This window comes from Loxodonta africana, chromosome 9, assembly GCF_030014295.1.
Source record: "Loxodonta africana isolate mLoxAfr1 chromosome 9, mLoxAfr1.hap2, whole genome shotgun sequence".
Lineage (NCBI taxonomy): Eukaryota > Metazoa > Chordata > Mammalia > Proboscidea > Elephantidae > Loxodonta > Loxodonta africana.
In genome coordinates, this window is record NC_087350.1 from 67,867,735 (window position 1) to 67,894,881 (window position 27,147).

At 41.6% G+C, this 27,147-nt stretch overlaps 1 protein-coding gene across 3 annotated transcripts in view; it reads left to right on the forward strand.

The window, feature by feature from the left end:
* Positions 1-27,147, forward strand: part of EPB41L4B (erythrocyte membrane protein band 4.1 like 4B) — a 163,579-nt gene that overhangs the window by 39,964 nt on the left and 96,468 nt on the right. For all 3 annotated transcript variants that reach the window (XM_064291627.1, XM_064291626.1, XM_064291628.1), the window contains exon 2: positions 2,181-2,285. In XM_064291627.1, the coding sequence (XP_064147697.1) occupies positions 2,181-2,285 (105 nt within the window). The remainder of the gene's footprint in view (positions 1-2,180; positions 2,286-27,147) is intronic.

The window sequence follows — 27,147 nt, forward strand, 5'->3', positions numbered from 1 at the left end:
CTGATGCTGTTGAGCAGCTTTTCATGTGCTTATTGGCCATTTGTTTATCTTCCTTGGAGAACTGTTCGTTCAGAGCCTTTGCCCATTTTTCAAAAAGGGTTATTTGCCTTATTATTATTGAGTTGTAATAATTCTTTGTACATTCTAGATACAAGTCCTTTCTCGGATGTGTGATTGGCAAAAATTTTTTCCCGTTCTGTGGGTTGTTGTCTTAGACTGTTCTGTGGGTTGTTGTCTTAGACTGGGTTCTCTAGGGGAGCAAAACCAGTGAAGCACACATATATGTATGTGTGTGTGTGTGTATAATATATATACACATATATATATAAATATATACATACATATATTTAAAAAAAAAAACCCCATTGCTGTGTAATTGATTCTAATTCACAGTGACCTATAGGACAGAGTAGAACTGCCCTATAAGGTTTCCAAGGAGTGGCTGGTGGATTTGAATTGCCGACCTTTTTGTCAGCAGCTGAGCTCTTAACCACTGTGCCACCAGGCCTCCAAATATGTATATAGAGAGATTTATTTCAAGGAAAGAAAATGGCTCATCTAGTTGTGGAGGCTGGTAAGTCCCAAATCTATGGGTCAGGTGTCAGGCCAGAGGCTTTTCTTTACTCATGTGGTTGCAGGGGCTGACGAACCCAAAATTGGCAGGTCAGATGACAGGCTGCCAGCTCACATCCCAAGAACCAGAGGTCAGAGGATGACAAGTCAGATGCAGAATTGAGAGAGAGTGAGCTTTGCTAAAACCTCCAAATATTGGATGCAGGCCACACACCCAAGGAAACTCCTCTTTCAACTGATTAGCTGCTCGCATCAGCTCACAAAATGGAGGATGATTATATAATATCTGCCAAACCACTGAGAATCATGGCCTAGCTAAGTTTACACATAACCTTAACCATCACAGTTGTCTTTTCCCTTTCCTGATGTCTTGGTGTCCCTTGAAGTACAAAAGTTTTTAATTTTGTTGTCCAATTTATTTATATTTTCTAATGTTGCTTTTGGTGTTATCTCTAAGAACTTATTGCTGAATTCAAAGTCATGAAAGATTGACATCTGTTTTCTTCTAAGACTTTTATAGTTTTAACTCTTACATTTAAGTATTTAAGTCTGTGATCCATTTTGAGTTAATTTTCATACACAGTGCCATCTACAGTTTGGTTACCCAGAGCTACAGTGCTACAGCTCAATACAGGATAAATGCTCCTTCCCCATTATTTTTTATAATAAGGAGTCAGCTCTGTAATCACCCTACGAATCTGGTTTTAGTTTTGTTTTTTCTTTATTGTTATAAATGCCTAGGTTTAAACATATTTGTGTTGGGAGCCATTTGGCAGTGATATACTTTTTAATCAGTGAATTATGCCTTCATCCTGCTTGGGTGAGTGTTAATAAGCTTTTCGTTTCTTAAAGACTTGCAGTGGTTTCTCATTTGCAATCTCATTTAATCCTTGGAGAGACAAGGAGGGCAGATATCATTAGGTGCATTTTACAGGGACAGGAAGAGAAGCATAGGGAGAAGTGACTTGCCTGGGGTCACACTATGTGGCAGATCCAGGACTTGACCCTTGTCTCTGACTCTTTTCTTTTGTTCATGCCCCTTGTATGTACCCCACAGTCAGGCAGAACCCTGAAGTAGACCTTGAGATTGGGTGAGTCCTGGCTCTGTCGCCTGTGACCCCAGCAGGTCTCTTGGCTTTTCTAGGTCCCGCTTACCACACTGTGAAATTAGAGGGCTGAAGGAGTCAATTCCAGAGGGTGAGCTGATTTTGGAAGGTTGCCTACGTTGATGGAAAAGTTCAGAGGAAGCTGCCCATTTTTCGTTGCTGGAGTAGGACCCCATCGCACCTTTCTTCGAGAGTGTCTGAGTTTTGGGACGCTTACCATCACATATAGGCATTCATCTGAAAAGCATTCTTTTGAGAAATTAGAAAATGCTAACAGTAGTTATCTGGGCTTTTCACTTGATACTGTTATATGGCATTTGAATTTCCTTTATCATGAGTTTATCACATTTATCGTAAAATGAATTGATGTTTTAAAAATTTATACTGTGACATGTTACGTGTATGTAACATACAGAGAGAAGTGACTTTGGCTTTTTAAAAATCTTGATTTCTTATCCAGCCATCTCACCCTCAATTTTCATGTCCCCTGTTGTCTTCCAGAAACATGCCAAAGGCCAGGATTTGTTTGATCAGATCGTGTACCACTTGGACCTCGTGGAAACAGATTACTTTGGCCTCCAATTCCTTGATTCGGCCCAGGTCTTGGTATGTATTGCTTTGATTCATTGTACGCACAGATTGCCTTTTTGTGCTAATTGCAGAGCCACAGTTGCTAGAAATTGGTAGAGAAACATAGCAGTAAAACTGCGGTATTGTTCCAGTAACAAGATTTGGGGTGGCAGTAATGGTGCCTGTGTGAAACTCAGCCACGAAGGCTTGGAGGATAGGTGGCCAATAATGGGGAGAGAAGTAAGCATTTCTTTCACTTGCTGGGATGCATCAGGAAAATGTTTCAAGGCATAGGGATGCATTATGGGCACACCTTTAAAGGAAGTAGAAAGAAGAGAAATATCGTTAGAGAAATTATTTTAACAGCACCACATTTATTTTTAATCAGCAGAGGCCGTGCCACCGTCTACTTGTGGAGTCATGCTGGGTGTAGGGAGTGTGGGTTCTGTGGACACAGCTGGATCCCAGCCAGGCTTAGTGGATGAGGGAGGCAGTTGGAGCAGACCTTGGCGTTGCCCAGAACCAGCTTGCAGCTCCAGGAAGTTGTGTTAGGTCAGCAGGGCCTTAGCTTGCTTCGCCTGAGACAGCAGAGGCGCTAGAGTGAGTGAACTCGAAGTAGCTCAGGACCACTAACCACTCTTTTTAAAAGCAGGAATGATTTCCTTGTCTCCTTCCCCATAAAAATTTAGCTTTGGGTTTCAAGAGATAATTTATTCAGCAATCTAAAAATATTTATTGAATGCCTGTTATGCACTGGCCCAGTTCTAAGCACTACGGATAAAGCAGTGAACAGACAAGGCAGAAGTGTGTGCTCACGGAGCTTCCATTCTAGTGAGGTGAGATGGACTATGAGCAGTCGTTGATGTAAACGTGACAGGTGTGATACGTGTTAAGAAAATAAAGCAGAGTAAGGGAATGGACCATAGAGGGTGGCCGTGGGAAGGTGCCACTGTAGCCAGCGCATTGAAGGGTGGGTTCTCTGATAAAGAGGCGTTTGAACAAGAGAGCCAGAGCTCCTCATCAATGGTTAAGCCTTTCTACCTGAAAGACACACACTAGGTAATGCCTGGGTGCCACCGTGACACCTGGAAGGTGAAGATACTCAAAGTTGGTGTGTGGTAATGGAGTCTGCTGGAGAATGTGAATAAGATGCTGGAGTCCTTAGAGATGGAGTGGAATGCAGACTTCAGTGCTCTTGGCTGCAGGGGCTCCCGTGGGGCCCCCCAACTACGTGTCTCTGTGCAGGTGCATCTTCAGGACTCCCTGAGTATTGCCAGCAGATTCCCTTACCCACCCCCAACTGTTACCGTGAGCCCAGCTGCCCCCTTGAATGAATGGTCTCGATTGCATCCCTTTTTCTTAGCTGGAGACTGTCACTCTGGCTCTACGGGCCCTGGGGAGGAACAAACTGGGTCTTGCCTTTCCACCTCCCTGTCCAGCTCTGGTTCCTTTTAAGTTGGGCCACCCAGTGCCCTGCCTTCTGACCTCACGACTGTCCTTCACATCCCTCAAGGCCTCTGGCAGCTCAGTTTTTCTCTCCAACCTGGCAACCTCGGAATTCAAGTTTCTGACTTTCTAAATATTCCAGACACTGTTTGCTCTCTGTGAGCTTCATTTGAGCCAACCTCATTTGGGGTTGGGCCCTGTCCCTACCCATCACTGCAAGATCCAGAATTCTGTCATTCCCCATCCCAGTGATAAGTTCCCTTCATTTTCTCTCTCTAGTCCAGTCTGGTCTTGGCCCTCCACTCTCTACTCCCACCTCATTCTCCTCTCTATTCCTCCTCCTGGCCTTGCCTTCCTGCCATCTCACCTGTGTCCTCACTCGCCCTTTGACTCCCCTGCCCCCATAACTTTCTCTGCCCTCCCCTCGACATGCAGGCCCATCTGTTTTCTCTGCTGCTTCCTCCAGGCTGCCAAGCATTGCTGGAGAAAATCATGGGCTGTGCCTTTTGGCACCAGCACAGATGGCAGGTTCAGCAAAGTCCAGGAAGGACTTTTGTCACAGAAAAGCCCAAGTCCCCCGAGCTGCTTTTCAGGCCTTGTTAGACCATAATTGACTCCTGAGTACCCCACAGTACCCTCTGAATCTGGATCGTGCACCTCTAGTCTAGTCCCCACAAAGATGCTATTCTAGCAGCTGGCCTCACTCCCTAGTGGGAAGATCACGGCCATTCAGCTGAAATGTCTTTCCTTTTTCTCTCTGCCATCTCAAAGTTTCTTTCTTACTCTTTGTCCATCCTTTTCACTTTTAAGGTGTCTTAAGAGAAGGGAGCAGGCCTGCTTCTCCTGTGTTTATTCCCTACACCTGCATCGACAGTTCCATTTCCAGCTGCTTCTGAGTGCCAAACACAGAGTTCTCCTCTCTGTCCTCAGCATCCTCCAGCCCTCCTCTTCCCTGAAACATCTCGGTTCTGCTTTTTCCTGTATATCTTAAAGCCTGTGACATTTTTGGCTTCAGAATGTCTATGGTCCTGGACTGGGAATCAGACCTGGACCTTGTTCCTGGCTTGTCTATGACTTATTTGGTAGGGCTTTGATAGGCCACTTTATCTCCTTGGGCCTCTGTTTCCTCATCTGTAAAATGGGGTGCTTGGACATGTTTTCTAAGAGTGCTTCCAGTTCTAATGTTCAGTGATTCTGAGCCTGGGTGGGGGGAGGGAAGCATGCCTGCCCCGAATAAGGATGGGTCTTCAGAAGGGTGAGGGTATCTACCATTTCTGCCATTACAGCTGAGTGCCTGTTACTTTGATGCACATCCTCATCCCCAGTTGACCCCTCTTCAGCCACTCAGATTCCCAGAAAGCCAAGGGTGTGACTGTTTTACAAAAGCCTTGTCTATGAGCCTCTGCTAACTTGGCTGGCAGGCTTTCCTGTAAGCCAGGGCCTGGTCACCGTGCAGCAGGAGGGATGTTCACGGCAGAATTCAGGCAGCCTTCCCAGGCCACACACCTGCAGATGCTGAGACTCAGCAGGCTCCAGAGCCTTTCAGCATCCAACTCTATGAATGGGGTGTGCTGTTCTTCCCCACAAAAGCAGGCACAGGGTCCTCTTCCAGCTTTTTTTTTAATGGTAATATGTATACATATATATATAACATTAAAATTAGCCATTGTAACCCTTTTTAAGTGTACAATTCAGTGACATTAATTGTACTCACAATGTTGTGCAACCATCACCATTTCTAAAACTTTTTCATCACCCCAAACAGAAACTCTGTACCCCTTAAGCAATAACGCCCCCTTTTCACCCCTCATCTACCCCCAGTAACTTCTAATCTATCTCTGTGGGATCATACAGCATCTGTCCTTTTGTGTCTGACTTTTTTCACTTAGCATAATGTTTTCGAGGTTCATCCATGTTATAGCATGCCTTCTGATTTCGTTCTTTTTTATGGCTGAATAATATTCCATTGTAGGATATACCACACTTTGTTTATCCATTCATCAGTTGATGGACACTTGGGTTATTTCCACGTTTTAGCTATTATATAAGGCTACAGGGAACATTGGCATCTAAGTATCTGTTTGGGTCCCTGCTTTTAGTTCTTTTTGATATATACCTAGGAGTGGAATTGCTGGATTATATGGTAATTTTACAGGTCCCTGGTGGCACAGTAGTTAAGAGCTCAGCTGCTAACCAAAAGATTGAATCCACCAGCCGCTCCTTGGAAACTCAGTGGAGCAGTTCTATGCTCCTGTAGGGTTGCAGTGAGTCAGAATTAACTCTATGGCAGTGGGTTTGGTTTTGTTTGTTTGATTGTTTTGGTTGTTTTTTTGTTTGGTTTGTACTCAACTACTAAGCTAAAAGGTTGGCAGTTTGAACCCACCCAGTGGCACCATGGAAGAAAAGCCTGGTAATCTACTTCTGTAAAGATTATAGGCAAGAAAACCCTAAGGAGCTCAGTTCTATCCTGTGACACATGGGGTCATCATGAGTCGGAATCAACTCAGTGACATCAGATTTGTTTTCTTGTTTGCTTTGTGGTAGTTCTATGGTTAACAAAAGGAGCTCTGGTGGTGCAGTGGTTAAGCACACAGCCGCTAACTGAAATGCCGGCAGTTCGAACCTACTAGCTGCTGCGAGGGAGAAAGATGTGGCAGTCTGCCTCCATAAAGATTTACAGGCTTGGAAACCTTATGGGGCAGTTTCTCTGTCACATGGGGCCTCTATGAGTTAGAATTGGCTCAACAGCAATGGGTATGTTAAACATTTTGAGGAACCACCAAACCATTTTCCACAGTGACTGTACCTTTTTACGTTCCCACCAACAATGCGTGAGAGTTCCAGTTTATTCACATACTCCTCAACACTTGTTATTTTCCAATTTTTTTTATATGTATAATAGCCATCCTAGTGGGTGTGAAGTGGTATCCCTCATCCACCTTTGACTCTGAGGATCCCAAAGGTGTGCAGCAGCACAGCCTCCAGCACCCTTCATGCTCATTACAGCCTTGGGCTCCTGAGCTGGGTGCATTCCAGCCTAGGTTCTCATGATGCCTGCCCTTCTTATCCCCATACCTTTGCTTGTGTTGTTTCCCCTCCTGGAATGCCCTTTCTCATCCTGTTAAAACTCCTGGCTATCCTGGAAGACCATCTCCGATGACCCTTCTTCATGAAGCATGACCTGAACTCACAAAGCATTTTTCCTCCTCTCTGTAAACCTCTGAGCTTATTTTGCCTTCTGTGGCAGTTGGCTCATTCGGCTTCCGGTTCAATAATCAAAAAACAAACACAAAACCCTTCTGATTAGATCCTAAGACTTAAGACTTCCTCTTCTTAACTTGGTGACTCTTGGTGACAAGACACACCACCTAGAATCATAGTTGTTAGCCCCAAAAGGGACCCTAGGAGGTATCTTGACAAATCTTTCCATCATATAGATGGTGAAACCAAAGCCTTTGAACCTTGGCAAGTCGTGCTTAGTGGGTAGCACAGCACAATTTGGACTCAAATTCAAGTTTTCCAATTTCAGGTTCACAGGCTCTTTCCAGTACACATGCTTTTGAGCCTCAGTTTCCCTAACTGTAAAATGGAGATTGTAGCATCTATTTCACAGTGGAATTGAGGTATCGGTGAGTTAACAGAGAAAAGGTTTTGCAGTCCACATGTGGAATGTGAGTTTCCTCTTCCTAGCTGGTAGGGTGGGGACATTGTAAGTCATTACAGCCCCCAGGGGTGAACACGCTGTGAAGGTTCATTGGAACCTGCAAGGCCACTTTGCCTGTGAAGAAACCTGAGCTATTTAAACAAGAACCATTTGGGAGAGTTTGGCTCAGATGGCTCCTGGGAGGCCATTGGTTTTCCAGAGCCCTGGGGTGGTGCAGCTGGTGGCAGGTGACTGGATGTTGCAGGAGGTGTGTTTCTGGAAAGAGTGGAGTAGCAGATGGGGGCCCAGAAGGGAATGGCTTGCTTGGCCATTGACTTATTGCTCCATAATCAAAGCTCCCAATAGTATATGATACACTCACACAGCCCCTGGTGTGGGGAGCAGAGGGCTGGCAGCAGCAGGTCTCCTAGCACAGCTCTCTGCATGCCCAGCTTATGTCCTCAACTCCCTGAAAAGAGCCAGGCCTGGTTTCCACGGTGCCCTGCCCAGCCCTGAAGCAGTGGTCAAAGTCTATTGGGATCACATGTTGGCAGCGGTTGGGACTGGGGCCCTCGTGGTTCCCTTTTCTTCTCAAAGCAGGAAGGCCATCCAGGAACCAGCTCTGCAGATCTCATTTTGGCACAGCTCACAGGGTGGGATCTGTTTTTACATATCAAACCTTTCTTCTGAGAGCTAAGACCTCTGGCCTGTACTTACCCAGCTTTCCCACACCCTGTCAGGATAGCTGCTGCTTACTAGTACCCACTCTGAGCCAGGCACTAACTAAAGCCTTTACATAACTCTTTTTTTTTTTTTTTTTAATTGTACTTTAGATGAAGGTTTACAGAACAAATTAGCTTCTCATTAAACACTTAGTACACATATTGTTTTATGACATCAGTTACCAACCCCACGACATGTCAACACCTTCCATTCTTGACCTTGGGATCCCTATTACCAGCTTTCCTGTCTCTTCCTGCCTTCTCATCCTTTCCCCTGGGTTGGTATGGCCTTTTAGTCTCATTTTATTTTATGGGCCTGGCTCATCTTTGGATGGAGGGAACCTCAGGAGTGACTTCATTACTGAGCTAAGAGGGTGTCCTGGGGCCATACTCTCAGGGTTTCTTCAGTTTCTGTCAGGCCAGTAAGTCTGGTCTTTTTTTGTGAGTTAGAATTTTGTTCTACATTTTACTCCAGCTCCATCCAGGACTCTCTATTGTGATCCCTGTCAGAGCAGTCAGTGGTGGTAGCCAGGCACTGTCTAGTTGTACTGGACTCAGTCTGGTGGAGGCCGTGGTATTTGTGGTCCATTAGTCCTTTGGCTAACCTTTCCCTTGTATATTTAGTTTTCTTCATTCTCTCTCGCTCCCAAAGGTTTGAGACCAGTGGAGTATCTTAGATGGCCTTTTAAGGCTTTTAAGACCCCAGATGCTACTCACCAAAGTAGAATGTAGAACATTTTCTTTATAAACTATGTTATTCCAATTGAGCTAGATGTTCCCCAAGACCATGGTCCCACAGCCCTCAACCGAGTAATTCGGTCCCTCAAGGAGTTTGGATGTGTTTGAGGAGTTACCATGGCCTTATCTTGTACAAATTGTGCTGGCTTCCTCAGTATTGTGTACTGTCTTACCTTTCACCAAGTTACCACTTATCTATCGTCTCTTTAGTGTTTTTCCATCCCCGCCCCTCCCCTCCCTCGTAATCATCAAAGATTGTTTCTTTTTGTGTATTAACCTTTTCATGAGTTTTTATACTGGTGGTCTCATACAATATTTGTCCTCTTATGATTGACTTATTTCACTCAGCATGATGCTCTCCAGATTCATCCATGTTGTGAAATACTTTGCAGATTGATTGTTCTTTATTGTTGCATAATACTCCATTGTGTGTCTGCACCATAGTTAGTTTATTCATTCATCTGATGATGGGCATATAGGTTGTTTGCATCTTTTTGCTATTGTGAACAATGCTGCAATGAACGTGGGTGTGCGTATGTCTATTCCTGTGACGGCTCTTATTTCTCTAGGATATATTCCTAGGAGTAGGATTGCTGGATCGTATGATATTTGTATTTCTAACTTTCTAAGGAAGCGCCATATCATTTTCCAAAATGGTTGTACTGTTTTACATTCCTACCAGCAGTACATAAGAGTTCCAATCTCCCTGCAGCCTCTCCAACATTTGTTATTTTCTGTTTTTTTGATTCATGCCAGTAATGTTGGGGTGAGATGGTATCTCATTGTGGTTTTGATTTGCATTTCTGTGAAGGCTGGTAATTTCCTCATGTGTCCGTTAGCCACTTCAATGTCTTCTTTGGTGAAGTGTCTTCATTTCCTTTGCCAATTTTTTTAATTGGATTATTTGTCTTCTTGTTGTAGAGGTGTTGGATTTTCCTGTAGAATTGAGAGATTAGACCTTTGTCAGATTTATAATAGCCAAATATTTTTTCTCAGTCTGTAGGTTCTCTTTTTACTCTTTTGGTGAAGTCTTTTGTTGAGAATAAGTGTTTAATTTGTAGAAGATCCCAGTTATCTAGCTTATCCTCTGGAGCTTGTGTGTTGTTCGTTATGCTTTCTATCTTTTTAATGCCATGTATTAGGGCCCCTAGAGTTGATCCTATTTTTTCTACTATGATCTTTATAGTTTTGGGTTTTATATTTAGGTCTTTGATCCATTTTAAATTAGTTTTTGTGTATGGTGTGAGGTATGGGTCCTGTTTCATTTTTCTGCAGATGGACATCCAGTTTTGTCAGCTCCATTTGTTAAAAAGACTGTCTTTTTCTCTTTCAATGGACTTTGGGCCCTTGTTGAAGATCAGGTGACCACAGGTGGATGGATTTACATCTGGGTTCTCAATCCTGTTCCATTGGTCAGTGTATCTGTCATTGTACCAGCACCAGGTTGTTTTGACTACTGTAGCAGTATAGTAGGTTCTGAGGTCAGGTAGTGCAAGTCCTACTTTATTCTTCTTCAATAGTGCTTCACTTACTGGGGCCTCTTCCCATTACATATGAAATTAATAATTAGTTTTTCAATCTCTTTAAAGAATGTTGTTGGTATTTAGATTGGGATTACATTGTATCTGTAGATTGTTTTGGGTAGAAATGACAAAAATTTATATATATCTTGCTATATAGTACCAGTTGCTCTCCACCTAATGAGACAGCACAATCCTCCTCTCCACCCTGTATTCCCATGTCCATTCAACCAGCTTCTGTCCCCCTTTGCCTTCTCATCTCCCCTCCAGACAGGAGCTGCCCACTTATCCTCATGTGTCTACTTGAGCCAAGAAGCTCACTCCTCACCAGTATCATTTTCTGTCTTATAGTCTAATCCAATCCCTGTCTGAAGAGTTGGCTTTGGGAATGGTTCCAGTCTTGGGCTAACAGAAGCCTCAGTCAGACCATTAAGTCTGGACTTTTTATCAGAATTCGAGGTCTACATTGCACTGCTCTCCTGTTCCATCAGGGATTCTCTGTCGTGTTCTCTATCAGGGCAATCACTGGTTGTAGCTGGGCACCATCTAGTTCTTCTGGTCTCAGGCTGATGTAGCCTCTGTTTTATGTGGCCCTTTCTGTCTCTAGGGCTCATAATTACCTTGTATCTTTGGTGTTCTTCATTCTCCTTTGCTCCAGATGGGTTGAGACCAATTGATGCATCTTAGATGGCCACTTGCTAGAGTTTAAGACCCCAGATGCCTCTCAGCAAAGTGGGATGCAGAATGTTTTCTTAATAGATTTTATTATGCCAGTTGACCTCAATGTCCCCTGAACCCAAACCCCCACCCCTGCTACCCTGGCCTTCGAAGCATTCGGTTTATTCAGGAAACTTCTTTGCTTTTGGTTTAATCCAGTTGTGCTGAGACCTTTCCAGTATTGTGTGTTGTCTTTCCTTTCACCTAAAATAGTTCTTGTCTACTATCTAATTAGTGCATACCCCTCTCCCTCCTTCCCTCCCCACTCTCGTAACACTCAAAAAATATTTTCTTCTCTGTTTAAACTATGTTTTGAGTTCTTATAATAGTGGTCTCATGCAATATTTGTCCTTTTGCAACTGACTAATTCCACTCAGCATAATGCCTTCCAAATTCCTCCATGTTATGAAATATTTCACAGATTCCTCACTGTTCTTTATCGATGCGTGCTGTTCCATTGTGTGAATAAACCATAGTTTATTTATCCATTCATCTATTGATGGGCACCTTGGTTGCTTCCATCTTTTTGCTGTTGTAAATGGTGCTGCAGTGAACATAGATGTGCATATATCTGTTTGCGTAAAGGCTCTTATTTCTCTAGGCTATATTCCAAGGAGTGGGATTGCTGGATCGTATGGTAGTTCTATTCCTAGCTTATTTATTTATTTTTAATTAATTTTTATTTTGCTTTAAGTGAAAGTTTATAGATCAAGTCAGTCTCTCATACAAAAATTTATACAAACCTTGCTATACACTCCTAATTGTTCTCCCCCTTATGAGACCGCACACTCCCTCCCTCTGCTCTCTCTCCTCATGTCCATTCGGGCAGCTTCTGGCCCCTCTGCCCTTTCATCTCCCCTCCAGAAGGAGATGCCAACACAGTCTCATGTGTCTACTTGATCCAAGAAGCCTGTTTTTCACCAGTAACACTTTCTATCCCATATTCCAGTCCAATCCCTGTCTGCAGAGTTGGCCTCGGGAATGGTTCCTGTCTTGGGCTGACAGAAGGTTGGGGACCATGACCTCTGGGGTCCTTCTAGTCCCAGCCTGACTATTAAGTTGGGTATTTTATGAGAATCTGGGGTCTGTATCCCACTGCTCTCCTGCTCCCTCAGGGGTTCTCTGTTGTGTTGCCTGTCAGGGCAGTCATCGGTTGTGGCCGGGCACCATCTAGTTCTTCTGGTTTTAGGCTGATGTAGTCTCTGGTTTATGTGGTCCTTTCTGTCTCTTAGGCTCATAGTTACCTTGTGTCTTTGGTGTTCTTTATTCCTCCTTGCTCCAGGTGTATTGAGACCAATTGGTGCATCTTAGTTGGCCACTTGCTAGCATTTAAGATCCCAGAAGCCACTCTCCGAAGTGGGATGCAGAATGTTTTCTTAATAGATTTTATTATACCACTTGACTTAGATGTCCCCTGAAGCCATGGTCCCCAAACCCCTGTGCCTGCTTCGCTGGCCTTCGAAGTGTTCAGTTATTCAGGAAACTTCTTTGCTTTTGGTTTAGTCCAGTTGTGTTGACCTCTCCTGTATTGTGTGTTGTCTTACCCTTCACCGAAAATAAAACCTATCTACTCTCTAATTAGTAAGAACCCCTCTCCCTCCCTCCTCCACTCATAACCATCAAAGAATATTTTCTCCTCTGTTTAAACTATTTCTCCAGTTCTTATAATAGTGGTCTTATACAATATTTGTCCTTTTGCAATTGACTAATTTCACTCAGCATAATGTCTTCCAGATTTCTCCATGTTATGTAATGTTTCATGGATTCATCATTGTTCTTTATCGATACTTAGTATTCCATTGTGTGAATATACCGTAGTTTATTTATCCATTCATCTGTTGATGGGCACCTTGGTTGCTTTCAAGTTTTTGCTATTGTAAACAGGGCTGCAATGAACATGGGTGTGTATATATCTGTTCGTGTAAAGGCTCTTATTTCTCTAGGATATATTCCAAGGAATGAGATTGCTAGATCATATGGTAGTTCTATTTCTAGGCTTTTAAGGAAGCTCCAAATCAATTTCCAAAGTGATTGTACCATTTTACATCCCCACCAGCAGCGTATAAGTGTTCTAGCCTCTCCACAACCTCTCCAACATTTATTATTTTGTGTTTTTTTGGATTAATGCCAGCCTTGTTGAAGTGAGATGGAATCTCATTGTAGTTTTGATTTGCATTTCTCTAATGGCTGATGATTGTGAGCATTTCCTTATGTATTTGTTAGCAGCCTGAATGTCTTCTTTAGTTAAGTACCTGCTCATATCCTTTGCCCGTTTTTAATTGGGTTATTTGTCTTTTCGTGGTTGAGTTTTTGCAGTATCATGTAGATTTTAGAGATCAGGTGCTGATCGGAAATGTCATGGCTAAAAACTTTTTCCTAGTCTGTAGGGTACTCTTTTTACTCTTTCGGTGAAGTCTTTGGATGAGCATAGGTGTTTGATTTTTAGGAGTTCCCAGTTATCTGAATTCTCTTCTGCATTTTTAGTAATGTTTTGTATACTGTTTATGCCATGTATTAGGGCTCCTAGCATTGTCCCTATTTTTTCTTCCATGAGCTTTATTTTTTAGATTTTATATTTAGGTCTTTGATGCATTTTGAGTTAGTTTTTGTTCATGGTGTCAGGTATGGGTCTTGTTTCATTTTTTTGCAGATGGATATCCAGTCATGTCAGCACCATTTGTTAAAAAGACTGTCTTTTCCCCAATTGACTGACTTTGGGTCTTTGTCAAATATCAGGTGCTTTTATGTGGATGATTTTATATCTGGACTCTCAATTCTGTTCCATTGGCCTATGTATCTGTTGTTGTACCAGACTGTTTTGACTACTGTGGTGGTATAATAGGTTCTAAAATCAGGTAGAGTGAGGCTTTTCACTTTGTTGTTCTTTTTCAGTAATGCTTTATTTATCCAGGTTCCCTTGCCCTTCCATATGAAGTTGCTGATTTGTTTCTCGAGCTCATTAAAAAATGTTGGAATTTAGATCGGAATTGCATTGTATCTATAGATGGCTTTTGGTAGAATAGACATTTTTACAATGTTACATCTTCCTATCCATGAGCAAGGCATGTTTTTCCACTTAAGTAGGTCTCATTTGTTTTTTTGCAGTCTTGTCTTGTAGTTTTCTTTGTTTAGGTCTTTTACATCTCTGGTAAGATTTATTCCTAAGGATTTTATCTTCTTGGGGCTACTGTAAATGGTATTGATTTGTTGATTTCTTTGTCGATGTTCTTTTTGCTGGTATAGAGGAATCCAACTGATTTTTGTATGTTTATCTTGTATGCTGTTACTCTGCTGAACTCTTCTATTAGTTTCAGTAGCTTCCTTGAGGATTCTTTAGGGTTTTCTGTGTATAAGATCATGTCATCTGCAAATAGAGATACTTTTACTTCTTCCTTACCAATCTGGATGCCCTTAATTTCTTTATCTAGCCTAATTGCTCTGGCTAGGACCTCCAGCAAAATGTTCAATAAGAGTGATGATAAAGGGTACCCTTGTCTGGTTCCCATTGTTAAGGGGAATGGTTTCAGAATCTTTTCATTTAGGATGATGTTGGCTGTTGGCTTTGTATAAATGCCCTTTATTATGTTGAGGAATTTTCCTTCTATTCCTATTTTGCTGAAAGCTTTTATCATGAATGGGTGTTGAACTTTGTCAAATGCCTTTTCTGCATCAATTGATAAAATCATGTGGTTCTTGACTTTTGTTTTATTTATGTGACAGATTACATCATTGCTTTTCTAATGTTGAGCCATCCCTGCATACCTGGTATGAATCCCACTTGGTCATGGTGAATTATTTTTTTGATGTGTTGTTGAATTCCATTGGCTAGAATTTTGTTGAGGATCTTTGCATCTAGGTTCATGAGGGATATAGGTCTGTAATTCTCTTTTTTTGTGGTGTCTTTACCTGGTTTTGTTATCAGGGGTATGGTGGCTTCATAGAATGAGTTTGGGAGTATTCCGTCCTTTTCTATGCTCTGAAATACTTTTAGTAGTACTCGTGTTACCTCTTCTCTGAAGGTGTGGTAAAATCTGCAGTGAAGCTGTCCGGGCCAGGGCTTTTTTCTGTTGGTAGTTTTTTGATTACCTTTTCAATCTCTTCTTTTTTTATGGGTTTATTTAGTTATTCTACCTCTGTTTGTATTAGTTTAGGTAGGTAGTGTGTTTCTAGGAATTCATCCATTTGTTCTAGGTTTTCAAATGTGTTAGAGTACAATTTTTTGTAGTAGTCTGATATGATTCTTTCAATTTCAGTTGGGTGTGTTGTGATATCGCCCATCTCATTTCTTATTCGGGTTATTTGCTTCCTTTCCTGTTTTTCTTTTGTCATTTTGGCCAATACTTTATCAATTTTGTTGATTTTTTTCAAAGAATCAGCTTTTGGTCTTGTTAACTCTTTCAATTCTTTTTCTGTTCTCTGTTTCATTTAATTCTGGTCTAGTTTTTATTATTTGCTTTCTTCTGGTGCCTGAGGGTTTCTTTTGTTGCTCTCTTTCTATTTTTTCAAGTTGTAGGGATTATTCTTTGATTTTGGCCCTTTCTTCTTTTTGGATATGTGCATTTATTGATATAAATTGACCTCCGAGCACTGTTTTCGCTGTGTCCCAAAGGTTCTGATTGGAAGTGTTTTCATTCTCATTGGATTCTATGAATTTCTTTATTCCATCCTTAATGTCTTCTATAACCCAGTCTTTTTTGAGCAGAATATTGTTCAGTTTCCAAGTATTTGATTTCCTTTCCTTGCTCTTTCTGTTACTGATTTCTATTTTTATGGCCTAATGGTCAGAGAAGATGCTTTGTAATATTTCAGTGTTTTGGATTCTGCAGAGGCTTGCTGTATGACCTAATGTGTGATCTATTCTAGAGAATGTTCCATGTGCACTAGAAAAGAAAGTATACTTGGTTGCTGTTGGGTGGAATTTTCTGTATATGTCTATGAGGTCAAGTTGGTTGATTGTGGCACTTAGATCTTCTGTGTCTTTATTGAGCTTCTTAGTGGACATGCTGTCCTTTACCAAAAGTGGTGTGTTGAAGTCTCTACTATAATCGTGCACCTGTCTATCTTACTTTTCAGTGCTGATAGAGCTTGTTTTATGTACCTTGCAGCCCTGTCATTGGGTGCATAAATATTTAATATGGTTGTATCCTCCTGGTAAATTGTCTCTTTAATCATTATATAGTGTCCTTCCTTATTCTTTGTGGTGGATTTAACTTTAAAGCCTATTTTGTCAGAAATTAATATTGCCCCTCCTGCTCTTTTTTGATTGTTTATTTGATATATTTTTTTCCTTTGAGTTTTAGTTTGTTTGTGTCTCTAAGTCTAAGGTGTGTCTCTTATAAGCAGCGTATAGTTGAATCATGTTTTTTTATCCATTCTGCAACTCAGTGTCTCTTTACTGGTGCATTTAGTACATTTAGATTCAGTGTAATTATGGATAGGTATGAGTTTAGTGCTGTCATTTTGATGCCTTTTTTTATGTATTGTTGACAGTTTCATTTTTCCACTTTTTTGTGCTGAGAAGTTTTTCTTTGTAAATTATGTGTTCCTCTTTTTCATTGTAGTTGAATTTGTTTTTGCTGAGTCTTTATGTTTATCTTGGTTTTTATTTTGAAGTGTGGGATTGTTAGTCTTTGTGGTTAACTTAATATTTACCCCTATTTTTCTAAGTATAAACGTAAGTTGTGTCTCCATATATCTCCTTGATTTCCTCTCCTTATGGAAGATCTACGCCTACTTTATTTAGTCCCTCAATTATTGTCATCTTTTACATGATGATATCACTGATTCCCTGTTTTGAGCATTTTTTTAATCTCATTTTATTTTTGTGATTTCCCTTTCTGAGTTGATACCTGGATGCTCTGTTCTGTGTCCTAGTGTGTTGATATCTGATATTATTGGTTTTCTAACCAGAGAATTCCCTTCAGTATTTCTTGTGATTTTGGTTTGGCTTTTGCAAATTTCCTAGGCTTGTGTTTATCTGTAAATGACTTAATTTTGCCTTCATATTTGAGAGACTCTTTTGCTGGATATATGATTCTTGGCTGGCAATTTTTCTCCTTCAATGCTCGATATATGTCATCTCATTGCCTTCTTGCTTGCATGGTTTCTGCAAAGTGGTCCAAACTTATTAATTCTTCTTTGTAGGTGTCTTTTCGCTTATCCCTGGCTGCTCTTAAAATATTCACTTTATTTTTGGTTTTGGCAAGTTTGATGATAATATGTCTTCGTGACTTTCTTTTGGGATCTACCTTGTATGAAGTTCGATGAGCATCTTGGATTGATATCCTTTCATCTTTTATGGTGACTGGGAAGTTTTCTGCCAGCAAATCTTCAACTATTCTCTCTGTATTTTCTGTTATCCCTTCCAGTTCTGGTGTTCCAATCACTCGCAAGTTATTCTTCTTGATAGAGTCCTACATGATTCTTAGGGTTTCTTCATTTTTTTTAATTCTTTTGTCCAAGTTTTCTTCAAATATGTTGGTGCCAAGTGCCTTATCCTCCATCTCCCCAATTCTGCATTCCAGTTCCTCAGTTGTGTTCTCTGACTTCCTGTTGAGTTGGCTGGTTCTGTAATTTTATTGTTAATCTTTTGAATTTCTGAATGGTGTCTCTCTCTGGATTCTTGCAGCTTATTCAATTTTTCATTATGTTCTTGAATAATCTTTTTAATTTCTTCAACTGCTTTAACTGTGTGTTCCTTGACTTTTTCTGTATATTGCCTGATTTTGTTCCTGATGTCATTTCTGATGTCTTGAAGTGTTCTGTATATTAATCTTTTGTATTCTGCATCTGGCAATTCCAGTAATACTTCTTCATCTGGGAGAGTCCTTGATTCTCTGTGTTGGGAGTTTGTTGAAGCAATCATGGTCTGCTTCTTTTTGTGATTTTATGTTGACTGCTGTCTCTGAGCCATCTATAAGATATTGCAATAATTTATTTTATGTTTGCTCACTGTGTCCTATCTTCTTGGTTTATTTTGTTTCAGCATACTCAGATAGGCTACTAGGGTGTGCTAACTTGATTATTGAAGCCTTCAAAGCACTAATGTCCTGTTACCGGATGGTTAGAGCTGTTACCAGGTATATGAGCCTGTAAGTCCATTCACTATTCTCGTATAGATTCAGCTCAGGTGTCCTGATAGTCAGTTACCTATTGTATGGTATAGGCTCTCACTTACTATCTTAGAGGAGTAGTGGTGATGGTTGTATGCACTGGATTCTGGTAGTGGCAGGGGGTGACAGTCTGAGGAGGGCAGGGTGCTGACAGCCTTCCCCCAAGTGTCAGTGAGGAAGGAGTGTTTCTGTTCTCTAGAGTGCTCTGGTGGATGGGCTCTGTAGCTGTGCCTTAGGCACCCAGTGCTTATACCTGTAAAGAGTGATAGGTGCTACTATCCTCAGACCCCTTTCACAGGCGGCTAGGTGGCGTGGATGGAGCCTTAGCCCTCAGGTCCCTACTGTGGGTTGGTGAGGGCTGTGTTTAATAGGCAGAGCGGTATCAGACCTCCAAAACTTACCTCTTCACTACACTGCTGAAACAATTACAGTCAGACCTCTAACAGATTTGCCCTTGAATTATAATAGCCACCTGGTTCCATGTAGGAGTGAAAGCTAAGGTCTGTGGATCGCTTATGCCTGGACTGGAGCAGCTTCTGCTCTGAGCTTCCAGTTTAGAGGAGTCGGGAAAGTATTTTTCTCCAGTTTGTTAATTTGCTCCTTCTCCCAGGCCAGGAGAATGGGTGAGAGAGGGCGTGGCCCATTCTATCTCAGGCCCAGGGAATTCAACCGCTAATGAAGCCGACTGGGGCGGTTAGAGGAGGGAGAGATCAGATAGATAGGAGAGAGTACTTTCAGAAGAAGGAGCTATTAGATCTGCATGGTAAGTTAGACAAGATCACTTATCTTGTGTTGAGAGTGCTATTTCATCTCAGATTCCAGAGGTGTGTGTAGCCTGTGTGCTCTGGCTGGGTCCCTGTCAAGATTGCCCCAGGGGTTAGGGCTGCGTCTCGCACTTGCGTTCTTTAGCTGAAGTAGCTTTGTCCTAATCCTCACAGCCAGACTCACAGCCGTCATACCAGGGGGTCAGGGTGCTGGCACTTCGTTTGCCTTTTTTCACTGAAGCAGCCGCTTCCTAAACTCCGCGGGCAGCCACGCTGTAGACAAGCCACAGGGTCAGTGGTGCGCTACTTTGCTTGCCTTCTTTTGCTGAATCTGCTGTGTCTTAGGAAACTCCATCAGATCCGTTACATTTGCTCTAAAGAATGGTGCCAAGGAATTGGAGCTGAGGTGCAGCGCAGGCTCGGCAACTCGTCAATGCATCTGCACTGTCTCTTGGTCCCTTGTCACTCAGGTCGATTCCTTAGTTCGGTGTTTGATGCTCAGGGTTCATAGATTGCCATATATGTAATCGATTCACTTGTTTTTTCGGTTCTTTGTTGCAAGAGGGTTCAGCAGAAGCTTCTGACTAGTTAGCCATCTTGGTCCCGCCTCTATTTCTCGCTTTTAAGGAAGAGCCAAATCGATTTCCAAACCAGTTGTACCATTTTACATTCCCACCAGCAGTGTTTAAGTGTTCCAGTCTCTCCACAATCTCTCCAGCATTTCTTATTTTGTGGTTTTTGGATTAACGCCAGCCTTGTTGGAGTGAAATGGAATCTCATTGTAGTTTTGATTTGCATTTCTCTAATGGCTAATGATCATGAGCATTTCCTCATGTATGTCTTAGCTACCTGAATGTCGTCTTAGTGAAGTGCCTGTTCATATCCTTTGCCCATTTTTAATTGGGTTATTTGTCTTTTTGTAGTTGAGTTTTTGCAGTATCATATAGATTTTAGAGACCAGGTGCTGATCGGAAATGTCATAGCTAAAAACTTTTTCCCAATCTGTAGGTAGTCTTTTTACTCTTTTGGTGAAGTCTTTGGATGAGCACAGGTGTTTGATTTTTAGAAGCTCCCGGTTATCTAGTTTCTCTTCTGGTGTTTGTGCATTATTAGTAATGTTTTGTGTACTGTTTATGCCATGTATCAGGGCTCCTAGCATTGTCCCTATTTTTTCTTCCATGATCTTTATCGTTTTAGATTTTATATTTAGGTCTTTGATGCATCTTGAGTTAGTTTTTGTTCATGGTGTCAGGTATGGGTCTTGTTTCATTTTTTTGCAGATGGATATCCAGTTACGCCAGCACCATTTATTAAAGAGACTGTCTTTTTCCCATTTAACTGACTTTGGGCCTTTGTCAAATATCAGCTGGTCATATGTGGATGGATTTATGTCTGGTTTCTCAATTCTGTTCCATTGATCTATGTATCTGTTGTTGTACCAGTACCAGGCTGTTTTGCCTACTGTGGCAGTATAATATGTTCTAAAATCAGGTAACGTAAGGCCTCCCACTTTGTTGTTTTTTTTGTGCAATAGTGTTTTGTAGTTTTCTTCATATAGGTCTTTTATATCCCTGGTTAGATTTATTTCTAAGTATTTTATATTTTTAAGGGCTGTTATGAATGGTATTGTTTTCCTGATTTCCTTTTCATCGTTCCCTTTATTGGTGTATAGGAATCTAACTGATTTCTCTATGTTTGTCTTGTATCCTACAACTCTGCTGAATCTATTAGTTCCAGTAGTTTTCTTATGGAGTCTTTTGGGTTTTCTATGTATAGTATCATAGCATTTGCAAATAGGGACAGTTTTACTTTTTCATTACCAGTTTGGATGCCCTTTATTTCTTTTTCTTGCCTTGTTGCTCTAGCTAGGACTTCCAGCACAATGTAAATTGGAGTGATGATAAAGGGCATCCTTGTCTTGTTCTTGTTCTCAAGGGGAATGAGGTTGGCTGTTGGGTCTGTATAGATACCCTTTATTATGTTAAGGAATTTCCCTTCAGTAACTATTTTATTGAGACTTTTTATCGGGAATGCATGTTGGACTTCGTTGAATGCCTTTTCTGTGTCAGCTGAATCATGTGATTTTTTTCTTTTATTTATGTGGTAGATTATGTTGATTGATTTCCTAATGTTGAACCATCCTTGCATACCTCATATGAATCCCACTTGGTTGTGGTGTATTTTTTTTTATATGATGTTGAATTCTATTGGCTAGAATTTTTGCATTTATGTTCATGAGAGGTAACCAAACCAAACCCAGTGTCATCGACTCGAGAGAGGTGTTGGTCTATAATTTTCTTTTTTTGTGGTATCTTTGCCTGGTTTTGGTATTAGGATTATGCTGGCTTCATAGAATGAATTCGGAAGTATCACTTCCTTTTCTGTGTTCTGAAATAGTTTGAGTAGTACTGGTGTAAGCGGTTCTCTGAATATTTGGTAGAATTCTCCAGTGAAGTCATATGAGCCAGGGCTTTTTTTTTTGTTGGAATTTTTTCTTTCTTTTTTTTTACCTTTTCAATCTGTTTTCTTGTTATGGGTCTTATCAGATTTTCAACATCATTTTGTGTTAGTTTGAGTAGGTAGGGTGTTTCTAGAAATTTGTGCATTTCGTCTAGGTTTTCAAATTTGTTGGAGTATAGTGTTTCATAATACTCTGTTATGATCCTTTTTATTTCAGTTGGGTCTGTTGTAATGTCCCCCATTTCATTTCTTATTTGGGTTATTTGTATCCTCTCCTGTTTTGCTTTTGTTGATTTGGCCAGTGGTTTGTTGATTTTGTTGATGCTTTCAAAGAACCAACTTTTGGTTTTGTTGATTCTTTCTATTGTTTTTCTGTTCTCTATTTCATTTATTTCTGCCCTGATCTTTATTATTTCCTTTTTTTCTGGTGGCTGTGGGCTCCTTTTGCTGTTCTCTTTCTATTTGTTTGAGTTATGTAGCTAATGTTTTGATTTTGTCTCTTCTTTTTTGATATGCGCATCTGTTGCTATAAATTGACCTCTGAGCACTGTCTTTACTGTTTCCCAAAGGTTTTGGTATGATGTGTTTTCATTCTCGTTTGATTCTAGGAATATTTTGATTCCATCTTTGATTTCTTTTATTATCCAGTGGTTTTTAAGCAGAGTATTAACTTAGTTTCTATGTAATTGATTTTTTTTCCCCGTGCTTCCTGTTGTTAATTTCTCCTTTGATGGCAATGTGGTCAGAGAAGATGCTTTGTATTATCTCTGTGTTTTGGATTTTGTGGAGGGTTGCTTTGTGACCTAAGCTGTGGTCTATTTGGGGGAATGTCTCATGTGCATTGAAAAAGAATGTGTACCTTGCAGCTTTTGGGTGGAGTGTTCTATATATGTCTATGAGTTCAAGTTGGCTGATTGTGTCCTTTAGATCTTCTGTATTTTTGTTGAGTTTCTTTCTAGATGTTCTTTTATCAAAATGGTGTGTTGAAGTCTACTATTATTGTGGAACTGTCAGTTTCTCTTTTCAGTGACATTACGTAACTCTTATTTAAAGTTTATCACCGATCCCTAAAGCTGGCATTACCCAGGCCCATTTTAGAGATGAACAAGCTGAGGCTTAGAAACATTAGGAATTTTGTCAAGGTTCCAAAGTAAAGGACAGGGCCAGAATTCAGAATCTGGGTCATTCTAAAGCCCAGCACTTTTCACTGCTCTATACTGGCTCCACCATGCATGGCGATATGCACACACACACACACAGGGAAGGAGAACATTCAGCAGCTTTGACTTGGCACTTACTCAGTGCCAAGCTCTGTGGCTGCAGAAATGAGGTGGACACTGTGCCTGCGTGCCACATTCTGGTAGTGGAGACAAGCAGTCACTCGATGAGTCCTCTTAACAGAGGATGTTTAGGCTACTCTGTGAACCCAGAGCAGGAATTGCCTCAGTATTGTCTCATGACATTAACGAGGCATGAGAGAGGAAGGTTAACGCTAGGGGTGGGCCAAGAGGGATGAGAGGAGTTAGGGGAAGGGTGTAACAGCTCCACCAAGCAGGAGCCTCCCTCTCCTCTCTGGGTTAGGTGTTCTGGAAGGCAGGTGTGGCCACCATGAGTCCCCTTCCTAAGCCCCTCCCAACCTGAAAAGGGAGCTTTTTATGATGATAGATTTTGCAGCAAGGAATCCAGAGAAGGTAATTTGGCCTTTGTCTTGAGATTTGTCAGATGTTTTCCCCCTGGCCTTTTGCAGCTTAGAATCTGGTAGACGGATGATAATAAGAGGTCTCAGGCTGTATAGTGAGGTGAATACATAGATACGGTGGTTGCTGCTAGAACTCAGTGGGCTAAAGGGACTACCATGGCTTCCTGGAATGCCATCACATTTGCCATTTGTACAGACACTACGGAGTGTTCCTAACCATTTCAGATGTGAATTAAGAAGAAAGGAATGATTACTCAGCATACCCAAAGGGGGAACTAGACGAGTATGAAAGCTAATAGCGGGATTTATGTTACTATAAAAGGAAATCAAACAAGACCCCTTCCTTCCATACATTTGAATGGTTTGTTGCAGTTTTCATGGATACTCCCTGGATTATGTGACAGCTGTGTGAGGGGATGAGGAAGCTGAGGCTCAGCAGTGGGGGCCTTGCTCACAGCCACACAGCAGGTGTGTGGTAGAGCTGGGACTTGGACCCAGAACTTCTGTCTCCTTCTACTTTAGTACAAAGAAATGTAAAACAGGTTCAAGAAACCCAAATGCCACAGGTCTCCCAGCAACCTTTTTCTGAATGTTGGCCTCATGGGGCAGGGTGAACATTTTCCAGCCCATATGCAAATATTAGATTGGTGGCTGAATGGGAAGCTGATAAAGGGCTCTTAGCAATTGAATTTGGGGGCAGTGGTGGTTCAGTGGTAGAATTCTCACCTTCTGTACTGGAGCCCTGTGTTTGTTTCTGGCCAGTGCACCTCATGGACAGTTACAACCCATCTTTTGGGGGAGGCTTGCATGTTGCTATGATGTTGAACAGATTGCAGTGGAACTCCCAGAGTAAGATGGACTAGGAAGAAAGGCCTGGCGACCTACTTCCAAAAATCAGCCAGTGAAAATCCTATGAATCGCAATGGTCTGATTTGCAACTGATCATGGGGATGGCACAGGACTGGTCAGCGTTTTGTTCCATTGTGCATGGGTCTCCATGAGTCCGAAACTGACTCTTGGTCAGTTAACAATAACAACAGCAATTAATTTAAACAAAACCGCAACTAGCTGGTGTAAAGGAGCTTACAGTACTTCGTTATAGATGAGGTGGAGAGACGAGATCCCCTACCACTGGTGGAGAAGGAGAGAAGAGAGAAGGCACTTTAAGCTAGTTTATGGGCTCAAAACCTAGAGCCTGGGAAGGTCAGACAGGCTTGAGTTTGAATGCGCCCTCCACCTCTTGTTAGCACCATGATCCTGGACACATCACTCTCCCCCTCCACGGCCATCTCATCTGCTTACTCATCTGAGTAAGGTGATGAGTGTGGCACAGTAAACTTCAAAGTGTTCACTCCCTTCTTTCTGCCTTTGTCCTTTGGAGTGGGATTATCTCTTCATGTTCCTTCTAACTCTAATGTAAATGTAAACTAGGTACTCTTCACAGCCAAGAGAATTTGTAGGTCGAAATCCAGTTACAAGTTCCATTGCCCAGACTTAATGGTGAGGGCTCAGGGAATGTTCAGGCAAAGGATTTTCAGACCCTCTTCACATCCTTGAGCTTTTCTTGGGTGTTGTGGTTCCGATGCTTTTGTGTCGATTTTAGGCGGTTAAATTCTTTGACTAGTCTTATGTGTGTCACATTTCCAGAACTGATGTCCTATTCAGACTATACGGGCTTTGCCAAGATCATCTAACATCTTGATTTAAGGAAAGGGTTTTGCCAGATGGACTTGGATGAGAAACACAGATCAGAAACCACTTTTCTAATATTTGTTAAAATGTTTGAGTTAAGTGTCTTGCCCTTTGAACTCAGGAATGTGCCTGTCTCTTTCTAGTGATTGGTTAATGGTCTGTGAAGAGGGCTGGAGCCATATGCCTTGGCCTTTACCAACAGGTAGCATGGCTATATTTATCCAGAACGCAGATGAGCATCGAAGACAGGTCCTGCTGCTGCCGGGATACAATTTATTAAATGCCATGTTGGGCTTTCGCTGCACATGTATTCAAGTCACAAGGTGGCCTTGTGGGATAAAACACAAGGGATCAGAGTCTGGTAACATCCCACAGCTAAGAAGAAAGTCAGGTCATTTTGAACTGCTTGGGTACAAGATAGATTTTATCATCTTGTGCTTTAGGATTGTGACTGGGTCTCTTATTGCCTTTGATGCAGACAGCAAACCTAATCAGAACCCCAGGGGTCGGTCAAGGAGCTTTTGAAATGATGAAATTGCTTCTGATTCCTTTCCCAGGAATCACAGTCCTCTGCTTTTCACAGTCCTCTGCTCTGGCAGCTGTCAGGTCAGGCCACTTTGGGTAGGCTCCATGGCTGGGCAGGAGGGTGAAGCCCAGCCTGCAGTAGGCAGTGTGGCCAGAGAGAAAGCAATCTGTTCTCCCATAGGAACATCTGGCTACAGTCTCTGAGTTAACACCAGCTGTACACATATGGCCATCTCACGCTATGGACTGGTCAGTAAGCTCTGAAATTGCTTGAGAATTTATAGTGCTCAAACAGCAGTTTTCAGAAGGGGTGATGGATGTCCCAAGATCCTCAAGATCATCACAGTGTATGTATTCCTGGGCCGGAGAGGATGTAGAAAACTTTAGTATTACATATGTAATGAGTGTCCTGGGAGTGTTTAAAATTAAATCCTGATACACTGAGATTCTCTTTAATGGGCCTTGGGTGAGACCTGGGTATTGACTTTTTTCAAGCTTCTCAATAATTCTAATGTGAGGCCAGGGTCAAACATGACAACTTAAGAAACTATACACCTTGGATCAAGATTAGGTTTCCACAGTAAAGGGTGAGGAAAGGTAAGCTTAAACTTGTTCTAGTCAAGATACGTTAAGGAGATTTGAGGAAGCAAAGAAATGGGATAAGCACCTTTAAGTTATGAGCCTCAGCGCTAATTAGACCAGAAGGCTGATTGCAGGGAAAACTTTCTTTGTGTGGTAAAGATGAATTCATTTGAAAGTGAGGGGAAGAGTCCTGGAAGTGAATACTGTTAGCATGATACTCACTGTGGTAGGAAAGGAAATTTTAAGCCTATATCCAGTCTGTGTCTGTCCTCCTTCTGGGGGCTGCCTTCTCTGGCCTATGGTAACCAGTTGCCCTTGAGCTGGTTATGACTCATGGTGACCCCATGTGTGTCACAGTAGAACTGTGCCCCACAGGCTGATTTTTTGGAAGCAGATCACTAGGCCTTTCTTCTCAGGCACCTCTGGGTAGGCTCAAACCACCAACCTTTTGGTTAGGAACAAAGCATGTTGATCATTTGCACCACCCACAGTCTCTCCCAGAGGCTAAGGTTGGGGTTTTCAGCTTGGCTGGGGCAGAGGTGACAGCTAGTTCTAATGAGTCAGACTGATCATTTAAAACTACCTGACAGGTGAATAATGAATATGGAAGTGACAACGCAGGCCACCCACAAGAATATCATATTCTCATTTAAATAAAAAAAAAATAATAACGCAAAAAGTAAAAAGAAAATCAAAGCAGCAAATGGCATAGCCCCACCATCCAGAAGTAACCTCTAAAAATCCTTCTGGACATATCTTGATAGAAAATAATAATTTTATGTAAATGATACCCTACCTGATTTTTTTACTTTTTATTAGCAGTGTGCCTTGGATCTCTTGTGACATCAGTAAATACAGGCCTACATCAAATAGTATTTCATTATATGGGTGAGGCATTTTTAATCCATCTTTGTCGATGGACATTTAGGTCATTTCCAATTCAAAGCTATTAACAATGAGATACAGCATCTTGTACATGTGCCTTTGAGATAGGCACCCTGCTGCAGTGATCTGCTTGCTGCTTTTATTACACGGTTGCCTTGCCAGGAACGGAGATGACAAAAGCCCTCATTCTCCCCTTGCCCTGCTCACGGCTCATTGTATTATAATTCATCTGTTATTTGCTTCTGTGTTTCTCTATCTCCCCTCTTCCCACACAGTCATAATGGGCTCTTTGGTTAGGCATAAGGTAACACTATACTAATTTAGTCATGCCCTCTTTCATTATTAGAATGTGCAGAGTTTAGATTGCTTCTGAAAGTATATTGATAGCAGATT